Source organism: Asterias rubens, chromosome 1 (assembly GCF_902459465.1).
Source record: "Asterias rubens chromosome 1, eAstRub1.3, whole genome shotgun sequence".
Lineage (NCBI taxonomy): Eukaryota > Metazoa > Echinodermata > Asteroidea > Forcipulatida > Asteriidae > Asterias > Asterias rubens.
In genome coordinates this window covers 8,820,164-8,835,075 of record NC_047062.1, presented here as the reverse complement: position 1 = coordinate 8,835,075, position 14,912 = coordinate 8,820,164, and the positions used below count along the sequence as shown (strand labels likewise).

The following is a 14,912-nucleotide window of genomic DNA, read 5'->3' as shown; positions in this document are numbered from 1 at the left end:
GTCCTTGACAAAAAATCAAATTAAGAGTTGTTTTGGAAGTTTCGGACCACTGTGGCTGATGATGTATTAGGATGCTGTAGACAGCAAATCCCACAAGGGATGCAGATATGACATGAAACCAAAATGGTTTAGAATATTGGATGAGTCAGTCATGAGTTCCGAAAGGAGAAGGGGGGGGGACTATCTGGATGGTTAGGGGGTGTGAGGGTGTTAGGGGGTGTGAGGGTGTGTGTGTGGGGGGGGGGAGGTTGGAGTTGTTGTTCTATGTGTACAGAATGGAAATGAGGATAGGGGTTTTGTGCTGTTCCTTGTTATACTCCTTGTTCCTTGTGTTGTGTACTGTACTGCATGTTATTTAAATTACGTCGCATTAAGATTGTTTGTGGAATGTACCTCAGCATACCGGATATTTTTATTCACAAAGTCTGGGTTTTCAGTAGCCTAAATTTTTCTATTGTATGGTTTTAGGAGAGATGAGAGTAGACGAATGTGATGTTTCCTAAAAAATATGGTTCCAGGTCTGGGTCCCCTTTAATCTAGACCAGGAACCTCACACGTTACAATTCAGGTAACAGACTCTGTGCATCACCAGACTGAATACCAAACTGCAGGTTTAGACGTAGTGTGGGTTTTTAGGAAAATCCTGACAAATCAAGTACCTTAGGCCGATTTCACAAAGATCTAAAAGTGATAATCAAAATCAATATGCCTCTCTTAATATTTATGCATGACGTCATAATTCCTGCCCAAAATGAGGCTATGGGCGCAAGTCCCCCATCACTTGCAGTGGCTGCGCCCATCGCTTCGTTTTGGGTTAGCATTGTGACGTACCTTATGCATAAATATTAAGAGAGGCGTATCGGTAGAAAAGTGTGACGTCAAAATCCAAATCACTGTGGTAAAACTGACATTTGTCTTAAGATTAGTTAAGAGCTTTGAAAAATTGGCCTCTGGTTAAAAATTAAAAAACACCGGGAAGATTAAAAAAAGAAAAATTGATTTGAATGACCTACCCCGCAGCTGTGAGGAATCTAGCCCCGCCTCTCCCTTTAGGTAAGAAGACAATCTTGAAGATGGTGGTGTCATGGGGCTGGACCCCTGCTACTGCCTTGCCGGAGAACTTATCCCAGAAGAAGAGTTTTCCACTCAATGTGCCCCCAACAATCAGATCACCTTGCATCTGTAAATCACAGATTGATGTGTTAATTTTTCTTGCTAAGATACGGCAGTTTGTTAGTCTCATTTCCAGAGTAATAATTTTTCTTTGAGAATATTATTGTTGTCACATTGGAGGAACACCCAAATTGTTTCTCACGGTCAGCACCGCGGACCACTGCTAAGAGAGAATACTGTGTGTACACATCATCCAATGGGAAGTGGAAATGCCCAACAATGTTCAAGTGGCTTGAATTGGGGGGCTGGCTTGCACTTTAACTAGGCCACAACATTTCTCACTAGGCCAGAATCAAAATTATAAAAAAAACTGAACAATTATTAAAGGAACATTACAGAATTGGTTTTTGCTAACAAAACAGTTGCTGGCAGTGTAAGCACTTTATGTAATCCACCCTAAACATAAAGTGACAAACCTGTCGAAGTTTGAGATCAATCAGCCATCTGGGTCATGAGAGAATAGGGAAAACCCGATTTCAAATTTTGCATTGCATCGATGCCAAAACAAAAATGAATAAAACGCTCACTGAGCGATAAACTCCAAACGCGAAATTAGATTTCTCATCAAATATGACATTTCAGACAGAACTACTATCATCATCATTCGACTGTGTAAGTTTTATGTAAATATGTGATCATCACGATTTTTGTTTCTTACCAATTCTGTAACCTTCCTTCATTTAAATATCATTTGTTAAAGGCAGTGGACACTATTGGTAATTACTCAAAATAATTATTAGCATAAAAACTTACTTGGTAACGAGTACTGGGGAAAGGTTTATAGTACAAAACATTGTGAACTCTGAAGTGACGTAGTTTTTGAAAAAGAAGTAATTTTCCGCGAATTTGATTTCGAGACCTCAGATTTAGAATTTGAGGGCTCGAAATCAAGCAGGGGTGTTTTTTCTTTCATTATTATTTGGCAACTTCTACAACCGATTGACCTCAAATTTTCACAGGTTTGTAACTTTATGCATGTGTTGAGATACACCAAGTGAGAAGACTGGTCTTTGACAATTACCAAGGCAGTGGACACTATTGGTAATTACTCAAAATAATGATCATCAGAAAACCTGTCTTGATTACGAGTAATGGGGAGAGGTTGATGTAGTATCAAACATTGTGAGAAACAGCTCCCTCTGAAGTGACGTATTTTTTGAGAAAGAAGTAATTTTCCACGAATTTGATTTAGAGACCTCAGATTTAGAATTTGAGGTCTCGAAATCAAGCATCTGAAAGCACACAACTTCGTGTGACCATGGCCAAGGGTGTTTTTTCTTTCATTATTATCTCGCAACTTCGACAACCAATTGAACTCAAATTTACACATGTTTGTTATTTGATGCATATGTTGAGATACACCAAGTGAGAAGACTAGTCTTTGACAATAACCAATAGTGTCCAGTGTCCAGTGTCTTCGTGTCCCCATCCATTGTGAAGTGAATGCCCAACAATGTTCAAGGGCTCGAATTAAGGGGGCTGGCTTGCGCTTCAAAATGTTAACTAGGCCAGAACATTTCTCACATGGCCAGAATCAAAATAAAAAAAACTATACAAGTGTCACAATGAACTGATTTGAACAAATAGGCCCCACTACTAAGAGAAGTTTTATCTCAGTTGTCGTGTAGTAGGCCTAATACAGAAATGCCAGATAATTATCGGCCTCAAAGTTAACATTTAAACATCAATTGTTAATTGAAGAAGGTGAGATTATTATTCGGAAACAAAACACAGCTGGACTTGTTCGCTCATGGCTTTACTGGCCCAATGCTTAAAACACAGGACTCATCGAGCCAGTGTCCAGTGTACATTTTAAACCCTTGGTCACTCTTTATGTAAACAAAGATTACCATGTTCCATATAAGAACTGACCATTGTTAATAAAAGAGGAGGAAAAAAGGCAAAATAGTGTGCAGTTTGAAAGATAGACTTACATCCAGAGCTGTAACTGCATCGATGTAGTCAGATAACTTGAGTACGCATTCCCCTGTGAAAATATTTGCCATCCGGATGGTCCTGAAAATAAATGACAAGAACTAAAGATGAACGCATTGTTAGTGAAATTTAGATAACTTGGCCTTCAAAGAAATCAAGACGCTAATCTTATCTCTGCGGGGGGAAAAGAGGAAGTTCATACATCTGATGAAATGTGGTTGTGAAACCAAGAGATAATCGTTAATAATTATAATATTAATAATAGTAATCGATACCTTTTTGACGCTTTCAAACATTGTATCAAATCCCCCTTACACTATTACTAGCCCTATTTAATTTGGCTTGAAGCATTCCTGAAACCATCCATACTCCTTTGGAGGCACCGGCAGCCAAAAACTTGCTAAACCGCACACGAAATTCGTGCTTAGCAAAAAATAGGATACCAGCAAAATACTTTACATTTACCTTTGCTGAGACTAGTACCCACCTTATTGCTTGCTTAGCAAAGGAATTTGTAAAGAACAATTTCTGCTATAAAACAGCTTTATCAAATGGGCCATGCACGCTTGATTTTACTATTTCTCAAATATTTTTAGTTTTTGTAAAATATTGAAGTTCACTATGAATGATGTACATTGAAACATTTGCGTTTTGAGACTCTTTTATCCTCGGAAGTAAAATTACACGCCCCCATCTTAGGAAATTGGGACAAATTGTCATCGCTAGGGGGCAGCATGGTGTGAACGAAGCGGATAATTGGTGCATGTGTTGAGCGCAGGAAACGGGGGTGTTGTTGGGGGGTATGGTTGTAGGGGGGATGGGGAGATGGTTGGAGGGGGCTTTTAGAGAGATCATACCTGTAGGTTACTTGATGAGGATGTCATATGGCCTTCATTTACTTATCAGTCCTTAACATATTAAAGGAGCATATTCACCTCTGGTGTCAAAAAAATATCCGTGACCACATCGCCAATTACAAGCGGCCAGATATAGATTTCTGTGCAACCATATCCGGTCCTTGCTACTGACGTCAATGACCGCGTGGCATCGTTTGATGATCAACGGTGTGCACATTCTTGACGAGACCCAACTGTTACGATGAACCGGTTTATGACAGACAGAGCGCATGAAGAAAATCATGCTTTGTTTGCTTAGTTTTAAAATCAAGTTTTATAATTTGGTTTCATTAACCGTTTACAATTGACATACTGATTTCGTACACAAAGGATACTAGCAAAGTGTTGTCCAACCCCCCTCTAACCAAATCGCTGTTGACTGACACCCCTTCTAGGACGAGTGACATGCCCCATGCTTAAGATCCATAGGCATATAAGATGACTGGGGCCCAATTTCATAAAGCTGTTAACCAGAATATACTGCTTGACAAATTTCTTTGCTAAGCAAACATTGAGTGGGGCACCAGTCACAAAAATGTAAACTTTAAGTGATCTTTGCTGGTAACTTGTTTCTGTTAAGCAATTTCTGTGCTTGGCAAGTTTTTGTGCTAACAGTCTTCATGATATTGGGCCTACTGTGTACAATGTGGTTTTTAAAGACAATGGAAATATTCAAATATGTCAGCATGTGCTGGCATCGTCTCTGTGGCGTGTCATGGCTGAGCGGTTAAGAGCACTGGATTCAAGCTCTGGTGTGGGTTCGAATCCCATTCGTGACACTTGCTACATAAAATTGGGAAGGAGTGCTTTCTGCCCTACCGGCCAGGCTTCGGACTGATGATACCCAAGCCTACATCCGTATGGACTGTAAAAGGCCTTGTGTGTCTGGCGACTTGCATAAATTAAAAATAAATTAAAATACATTTTTTTTAAAGGATTTGAAATGAAGTTACTATTGAAATGTATGGATATCTTTATCGGATATCTTTATCGGATATCATTATCGGCTCCTTCCCGATCTGACAAACTCCGGCCCCCCTCACAGAGCTAGAAGTTTTCTGGAGCCTCATTCCACGAATCCCCCCTGCTTATCAGTACAAGACTCATGCACAGGATATTCAAAGTACCATGCATTGTCTGACATGATGATTGCTTCTCGCTATAGTGTGAAATTGAACTAGGATAAGGAAAGTCCAAATGTGATGACAAATTTACAGGCCTACTGCCTGGGTTCCTGGAAATTTTGCAGGGCATATAAATAGTTGACAGACAACAAATGGCGTTGAGCTTTAAAAGCTCAATTCCCAAGGCAACACTTTTGTAATACTATTTCTACAAAATTCCTATCATTCAAGACACAAAAGAAAGGTTAGGAAAAAAGCATGTACAGTTTCTGAGCCTCGTGCTGATGTTCATGAAGACTGTGCCTGACACAAGGACACAAGTTCCATGACCGGGACTCGAACCCACACTCTGCCGATGAGAAACGCCCAATTGCATAGAGCAGAAAACATTGCTTAAAAGTTTTCTGCTAAGCAGAAATGAGCAGGATACCAGTCACAAATTGTACTTGTGACACAGTAGTTAGCTTTGTAACCTTATTCTGGCAAGCATAATTTTATGCTAAGCAACTCCATGAAATTGGGCCCAGAGTTTGAGTCCAGTACTCTAAACCAGACTCTAGCTCTGGGGTTGTGCACACCCTTCCAAAAAAAAAACAAGTTTTTTTTTTGCATATCTTTCTTGAATACTAGAAAGTCGGACTGGTTATTCTCATCCAAACATCCAAGATTTCCCCTTTAAGAAATCCCCCTTTGCCTCATCAATCCAATGCCAAGATGTGCCACAAGACCACAGACTTAGCTACTGGACTTATGTTTGGACTTGTTTATCAGCAGTCAGACACCCCACTACATGGTGGCCTACTGTAAGGATGAAGACAAATGAAGTATACATAAGGATCTCACATTTCTTGAATTTCACTGGCAAGGCTGAGAGCAATCAAATCCCAAATGGTATTCTGATTGTACTGGATCTTGGGTGGATTTCAGAAAGAGTTAAGACTGGTCTTATCTTGAGTTAGGAGGAGTTACTTGGCCTAACTAAGGACTAGCTTTGAGTTTTTAATAACTCCTAAGGAGTCCTAGGACTAGTCTTAAGTCAAGACTATCTTTGCAAAATCAACCCCAGGAAATGACTATCAAAATGTAGTTGTTTGGAAAAATTTATTCAAGAATAAAGTCAGGTAAAAGAGTTATCAAACTGATGCAATTTAAGCATTATTCTGAGGGTGACTTGATTGTCCTTATTTCAAACAGATTTGATTGTATCTTGCTGATTAATTTTCTTTCATTTGAAATTAAACTCTATTGAATAAAATGGGGTAGGCAAATTTTAAAAGAAAAATGTCTGAGATAAATAAAATCTTGAGTATAAAGTGAGATGCAATCAAATTGTTTCATAAATGTTAAATTTGCATCAAGGATAACTAATCTCAAATGGTTTTAACCATGCAGCGATGCCTGCTAAGCACTTCATACCCAGCACTTTCCTGATTCCTATAAGAGAAACTCACAGGCATACTACTCCAGCGGGATTTGAACCCACGACCTTTGTCATACTAGAGCATTTACAACTAAACCATCAAGATTGTCCAGTAGCTAGACGTAGCTAATGCTGAACTTTTGAAAACTTAAGAAAATTTAGAACTTTTAAGAATGCCGTCTTCCAAAGCACCCTTCTGTAAACCAGCACCCTTGGTGGCCGATTCCCGTGGTACAATCCGTCTGTTAGCACATCAAACCAAAGACAAACAAAAACCCCTGTATTCAACAACAGTAAACATTACTCAAAGTCAATTTGGATGTCAGAATGTCACACCCAGTGACTGGAAACAAACGGAATGGGTTTGCTGCATCAGAATCTACAGGTAGGTGGCCAGATCAGGGTCGCAGTACACCACATCACAACATCTTGATAGGTCTGTTGTCCTTTCTCTATGGTCCGACAAAGACAAACCATTGCAAAAGCTTTTTTTTTTCTTTGTGAACTAGATAGATAGATAAAACATTTATATCAATATGTTGCCACGATTAAGTACATGTGTGTACATTAAAGTGAAGGTACATGATGACAGATTCATGTACAATGACAACCCAGACTATGGTAGTAATAACACTAACAATAAGGGAATAAAGGGGTAGCGACGAGTTCTTCAACGGCCGACTAAAGCCGGCAGGGTCGGCGGCCTTTATCGCACAGCAACGACCCTGCAAGGTTTTAAAGGAACGTTTACGAACGAGTCACTACTCTTTTATTCCCATTCATAAATGCCCTTTGGTTAAAAAACGTTAAAAAAATACAGTTACAGACACTTTAACAGTTGAAAATTCGAGGTTTGAAATATTTTTTCCAAAACTTTGTGAAGAATCTGTTCGATGCGAGTGGTGTGTGTACGCGCGCGCGCTTAGATTACGCGCTGTTACTATAGCTATGAATTGCGTTCCGCGTGATAATCTTGCGCGCCCGACACGGGGAAGCCAGCTTGTTATAAGCAGCTCCAGCTGGTCATTTTCAAAGGTTTAAACACCCCCACGTGACGCGCTCTCCACCAATAGGAGTAGAGAAACTGTCTTGGGTATTTATGAAGTACATTTAGATGTACACAGGAACAAATTTAGGCCGAGGGTGAAGCTAAAGCTTTTGTTCCCGTCTACAGACAAACTACAACAAACTAACACACCAACAGACTAACATTATAGACATGCAGGAACTAAGACAAAACATCATCTTCCAAAAATATGTTGTTGTTTTTTTCATTACAGGTACTTCGAATATCAAAGGAACATAGATTTTGTTTTTACAAAATTTCACAAAGTAAACACAGATTTTACGGAATTGCTGAGACTATTCCAATAATGTTACCAGGCTGGACAAGACAGTTTCTTAACGATGATGTTCTGTTGAAATGGACACGGGAAGTTCAAGTGTTATCAGAATTTCAATGTCAAACTGAAGGATCAAGCGATTCACCTGCATTCTAGGTGGTCAGCTCTTCGTAGCATCGATCTGTTACCACATCAAACAAAGCAATTTGAACCCCCCCCCCCCTCAAAAAAAAAGATTAACCACATTGAATTCAATTGTGGCATCCCTAGGGTCCCTTTACCTACCTGGTTGTGGGGTCAGGGATTTGTTGATCATACTACCCTGGCAATCAGGCCAATGCCAAATCATCAACTCCCTCTCCTATCATTACCAACTCATACCAGCTGAAAGTCACACCTGGTGGTGCATCAAGGTAATATCAACCCCTGAAAACCACCGCTTTGATTTACAACGTCTATAAATCATCGCCAGAGCCCCATTCTTCTAAGTCTTTCTGGCTCAAGTATTCTGCCTTGTATCAGGAGCTCAAGAATCTGTCACAGAAGCTGCTGGATGAGTATTTTGTTGTGTACTTGTTATTCACCTTTATAGATGACATGGAGGTCACCCCAGGAGATTAGCCCCTGATGAGCTCCTGGGATGTTTTCACCATTTTATTATTTTTTTTTTTCACCCACTGGTTTTTTCTAGGCCGCAGCCGGTCACCATCAAAGCTAAAAAACCCAGACTTCAGGAATGCATATAATGTTACTGAAAGATAAATGGCAGTAATAGCCACCGGTATGTTTTTTGTCCTTGAGGAAATTTGAAGCTGGGGTTTTTAAGATTATAATGGGGCTATCTGTACAGCATCAATCACTGGCCAGATCTGAGTCAATTGACTGGAATATTAGAGTGATAGGATGACTTCCTCAGAGTGATTAGCGATAACTTGACCCTGTTATTACTTCCCCCTCCAACCCCAACCCACACAAACTCATTCCAAAGGTTAAAACCAAAGACATGGTCTGTCTTTACCAATATATTTCATATCACAAACAATATAGTTCATTAGGTCAATGTTCCTGAACATAGTTCCCATTTGACGTCACACATTATTAAGTCGGCCATCTTTTTGCGCAACTAAATAATTTTTTGAATGCATGATTATGCACTTTGCGTAGCTACAGCCTGCAGAAGTTCTTTCAATCTCCTTACATGATTGGTGGGTGCACCACTTGGCTGCGAAGACATGCTTGAAAAAAACTCAAAGCCAAAACCCAAGTTCCTCATAAGGTGGTGTCTATCTTTACCCAACTCGACAGAATTACCAACAGGAAATGCACCCAATCAAGACATCCTCAAGAGATAGGGGGAATCCACATGAATATGCTGCAGCAAGAACGATCTCTCCCAGTGCAGATCCCTAATCAGACTGTTGTTAACTACGTCAACTGGCGTATACTTTGAACATAGAGTTATATAAAAGAACTAGAGGGCGCACTGCCCTATATACGCGGCCCGGCATGCGCGCATGCGGCCATTTTCCAAGTTGACACAACATCATCATATATCGTTTCGTATAGTGTTCATTAAACACAAACTCCAACGTGTACGTACTTCATATTCAACGCGCGTAAAGAATGGTGCGCATGTCTCCTTGCGGTCCCGTCGCGTTTGTGCAAGCAACGTCACCAGTGTGCCCTCTAGTTCTTACATTTACCTCTATGGCTTTGAACCACAGTGGAATCTTGTCCTCTTCCCAACAAACACACTTGAATACGTTATGTACGCATGGAAAATGGGGGCATTGGATATCACCCAATTGGAGTACATTGAGCATCTACCATGAATCTGTTGCACATATTGTTGGATTGGATGTTCACGCTTGCAAAGGATTTTTGTACAAGAAAGCCATGCCAACGCAATGAACTATACCCACATCTGATGGAAACCAATGTTCTACATAAGTATATCTATGGCAACCAATGTACTATATCTATAGCGACCGATGTACTGAACCCGTAGCAACAGCTGCTTCTTGGTACCTTTCTGCCTGGTTGGGGTGTCATAAAACAAATATTGACTACTTTTACTTGTGTTACGGTTAAAACTACGACTTTCTCGGTGATTTGCTCCGGGGAGCCTCGGGAAATTAGAACGTTCCGGGGATCACCTCGGGAGTCGTAGTTTTAACCATAGCACTCGAAGCAGTCAATATTTGTATACTATCCAATCATGTATGAGTACTAAATGTATCTGTCAGGTACATGTACCTTTTTCCAAATAAACATTCTTACAGGATTCAAGCTCCATGATTCAAGGCATTAACTGCATGGTGGAGACAGACACTTGATAACTGTATCAGGTACTTCTTGCAACATCGTTTTCTTCTAACTAACTACTGAGTCCGACTTTAACCAACAAAAATGTTTGACTACTGTCAAGATGAGATCTTGTAACAGTTCACTTCCAACTATTATGGGAAAAAATACATTGATCTTACTCCATGCCTTGTTTCAACACATGAGATTGAGTGCTGCTGTCGCCTTAGGGTCTCCCAAACGGGGACCATTGATTTCCTCACTGGGTTACAGTTAGGTGTACCCGTAATATCCCAAATGGGTTGACCTATTAGGGTCTCTACTCCTGAAATAACACCTTTCCAAAGGTAAACTGAACGTTTTGGACACATTAAAAAAAAAAGCATTCTCGGAATTTGGAGCTGAAATATTTCTTCTGATTCAATAACTTTGTTATCTTGGTGGTAGGGTATCATGAACGAACACCATACCATGTGAACATCAAAGCAGTTTACACACAACTTTGATCATCTAGAAACTGTTTCTTTCAAGTGGTTTTGAATTTCAGGTTGCCACCTTGCTGATTCCCTGCCCAATTATCCCGGCATGTAAACAAACCATAAACTCAATACACTGCTCCAGTATACTCAATTTCAAACTGTCATTTCAATTGCATCGCTACTGAATTATATTTGACACGTTGAATACTTTCCAATTGATTGCGAAAAAAAAACACTGCTTGTTTAGCTCAAGGCTTGGAGTTGGTTTGCTAGTGCCAACAGAGGGCAGCATTTACATTTCTTGGTCCATCAGTGAGGGATGAGCACCAACATTTATTATTAGGGAAGTGATGGAGAGCTTAGTTTTAGAGACATGGATTGTTGCAGGGTACAGGGGGAAAGTAAACTTTCTCCAGCTATCCTACTGGTATCATAACCAATTTTAGTATCCCATGGTTTATATTACTATCTATTGTTCCACAGAAGTTAAATCTTTCAGTAAGTGTCATTATCAAACATGTACGTTCTGTTTCATATCAAAACAATTTCATCAATCGTACAAATATGATTCATTATAAATGTTGTCACATGTACGAAGTGCTATTGACTTCGGTATGTGCCAGTGCAACACAAATCAGCAAGGCCAAGGATAAATTTGTTTAGTGAAAAAGACTTTTGTTAAAATTGTTATACTGTACACAATTTCGAAAAAAAACTCTAAAAAGCTGGGCATTTGGTTCAAAACGCTAAAAACAAAACAGGCACTAAAAGAATTAAATCCAAGTTTCCTTGAAGATTAATTCACCATGAAGTTGTGACATCAAATTTCAACCCGACGCTTAAATGGAATATCATTCTTGTAAGAGATATCAGATCACCTTAGATTTCAAGTCTTCCTCCCAATGAGTCATCCAAAGGAATGTCACATAGTAACAATCCCACAGTGACTCATGTTACAATCTTGAGAAATTTCCTTGAGAAGAAGTTTCAGAACTTTCTTCAGAATTTAGAAGTCAAGTTATGAACCAAATGGGAAATTGACTGGTAATGTTAATTAATTTGGGGTAAACAAACAAATACAAACAAGAGTAGAATTTGGACCTGCGACCCAGGATTATTATGCATGCCTGTTAACATGTTGGTGTTCTTCAAACTGAGCCATCTAGAGGTGGGACAATCAAATTATTTTTATTATTATTGTTATTAAATCCTGCTCTGTTCAAACAAAATTTAAGACTTTTTAAGTAACTCTTTCTCTCTTGCCTGTCTATAAACTAAAACTAATATTCTGAATTTCTAATTGTATGGAAAGCACTAAAGGTGGGGCCATAGATTTGTTTTTGTCAACAATAATGCCGACTTACAGGCAAAGTTTTAAAATAAAATGAAAAATAAACATATGAAAAATTTAGGTGAACACAGTGTCAACTTGCAGAGAAAACAGAACAAAAGTTTTCACAGAATTTTCACAAGAACATTGAATCCATCCATATTTAGCGAGGTGACAGGACTTCAACTCTGGCAGCACCATTATAAAATGGACACCAATCCACAAATGCTATTGCATTGGATGAAAAATTATCCAAACCGTATAACTTTGAAATTAATTTAGTTCTCATTACAGAATTATACTATCAACAGCTGCGGTTCTCCTCGCCCTTCCTTAAATGGATTTTCAAGCTTCACTTTCTTGAGACCAGTCACCATTTTGGTGACATTTCTTACCTTCCCAATGGTATATTTATGTGCTGTTAATTGATTGGATGGGAAAAAATAGAGATTGATTGATTTGATAGATTGACATACCTGTCAGCAGATCCACTGGTAACAAAGTGACCATCAAACACCAGGCAGGACACACTATCCCTGTGATGCCTCAACACCCTCAGACACTGGTAGTCCTCCATGGACCACACCCGTATCGTGCTGTCATGTGAGCCAGACACCCTAGCAACCAGAATGACAGAAACAGGTGGGGGTGAGTTTCAGTTAGTCGGGGCGCCGGTGAACAACAAAGCGCCAGGTGATACGCATCTATGTATTTTCGAGTAAGAATGTTTGGGGAATACTGTCCCAGGGGGCGTGGGATATATATTGTTACATTCTAGAATGTGATCATGGTTGTTTTTAATTGGCTGAAATTCCAGAGTGTCATGTGCGACTCATCACAATGAGTCATCTAATGGGAATGTGGGTTCCCTCAAAACATAAACATGACAAAGTTATAATTTGTAAAAACTGGCAGATCAGAATACACAATTTTGTTTATTTAATCACAGTCATTACCATACCAAAATAACTTCACAAGGCCAAGGCTGAACCTTTAGTTCAAATCAAGTGGCTGTGGGCATGGCTTTGGCTGGTGGCTGCAAAGACAATGTTGAAGAATAAGACATTTCAGCACTCCAACTGTAGCCATAGCCGAAACCATTAACTCAGACACAGCCTTAGTTTCTAACTTGATAATGATCAATATTCTTTCAGCATCAATTCTCTTTCATCTTGGTTTTTCTTCCATTAAAAAAACCCACTACAGACCTTGTGTTTTAAAAAGCTTTTTATAAAGCAGCCCAACAGGCAAGTAAACTGTGTGTATTACTTGCCACCAGGAAGTTTTAATGACCAAGATTCTAAACATGTTTTGTGATAATATGTATTTTTCTTTGGTATTGACCTGATTAATTGTCAAGTGAAGTTACATTGACACACTCAAAATTAACAAACGCTTTCTTAAAAGTTGCTATTCAAATGTAGTTACATTCACCCACTGAAAAAAATAAAACAAAACATTTAAAAAAGTTATTGTTCACATCTGAAATGGAAGAAATATGAGCATTATAAAAAAGTAGCCTACACAGTCTACACAGTCAACCAAAGTTGAGAAGTGGAGTTTATGTACGCTAGGCTAGTGCAGCAGCTAATACTATTTTCTCATTTTCAGAGTGTCTGTAATGTTAGTGTATTAAGATTACAAGAAGTGTACTTTGTGTGCTTTCTACCTATCCAATAACCAATGCTACAGACACCTCTGCCAAGTAAAAGAGTAAAATAGATGTGTCATCAGACAAAGTTAATTTTTGTCACAGAATATGTCATTTTTCGGAGAGATGAGTACATGTGGTTGCATTCTGGCCTTGACACTGTAGTTCTCTTAAAGGTCTCATACAGGATTGGTAAGAACATACTAAACATCTGAAAGCTTGGTGGTTAGGAACATCATACTGTAACGCTTTTTTTTCTGTGAAAATTATCCCTCTGAAATGAAACTGTATTCGGGAAACTGTATCTGAAAACCTTTTTAAAAAACCAGTTGACTTTGGTTGATTCAATTAAAATTAAACAATGTGTTTACATGCTTAGAATTGTGCAAGATTTTTCACTATTTACTACTGATACACACAATGGTTTAAGCCATATTTTCACAGCTTTGTTACAGGCAGTGGACATTATTGATAATTACTCAAAATAATTATTAGCATAAAACCTTTCTTGGTGACAAGTTATGGGGAGAGGTTGATGGTATAAAACATTGTGAGAAACGGCGCCCTCTGAAGTGCCATAGTTTTTGAGAAAGAAGTAATTTTCCACGCATTTGATTTCGAGACCTCAGATTTAGAACTTGAGGTTTCGAAATCAACCATCTAAACGCACACAACTTCGTGTGACAAGGGTGTTTTCTTCTTCCATTATTATCTCGCAACTGTGATGACCGATTGAGCTCAAATTTTCACAGGTTTGTTATTTTATGCATATGTTGAGATACACCAACTGTGAAGGCTAGTCTTTGTCAATTACCAATAGTGTCCACTGCCTTTAATGCATACATGTAACTGTAGATCACACAAAACATGAGTAATGTCTGTGACACTTTTGTCAGCTATACAAATCCTCTTTAACACCTGAGCTATGCAACTTGAGTCCAAATGTGACATGGACCCCTTTTCCCTATACTGTAACTAGGGTGCAACATTTAAGAGAACTTGCAGACACTCCTTTTAGTCACAATGCTTTTAGAAGGTTGGACAAAATAATATAGGTAACTTCCTCATAACATTGTGACCCTGCCGGTAAATTTGTATTATTATTTTTTTTGCAGAAGAGTTGGCAGCAGAAACTAAGAGAGAAATTTCCCTTGCTTGGGAGGACAAAGATGACCCATTTCATCGATCATCTGATCATTTCTTATGAGAGAAACTCTGAGAAGATCACCAGTCACTAGCTCAATACAACTCCTAAAG

General features: G+C 39.0%; 1 protein-coding gene across 2 annotated transcripts in view; it reads right to left on the bottom strand.

Annotated features, from left to right (window-relative positions):
* Positions 1-14,912, bottom strand: part of LOC117301177 — a 55,235-nt gene that overhangs the window by 20,951 nt on the left and 19,372 nt on the right. For both annotated transcript variants that reach the window (XM_033785089.1, XM_033785081.1), the window contains exons 15-17: positions 12,481-12,621; positions 3,108-3,189; positions 1,014-1,180 (exon numbers count right to left, since the gene is read on the bottom strand). In XM_033785089.1, the coding sequence (XP_033640980.1) occupies positions 1,014-1,180; positions 3,108-3,189; positions 12,481-12,621 (390 nt within the window). The remainder of the gene's footprint in view (positions 1-1,013; positions 1,181-3,107; positions 3,190-12,480; positions 12,622-14,912) is intronic.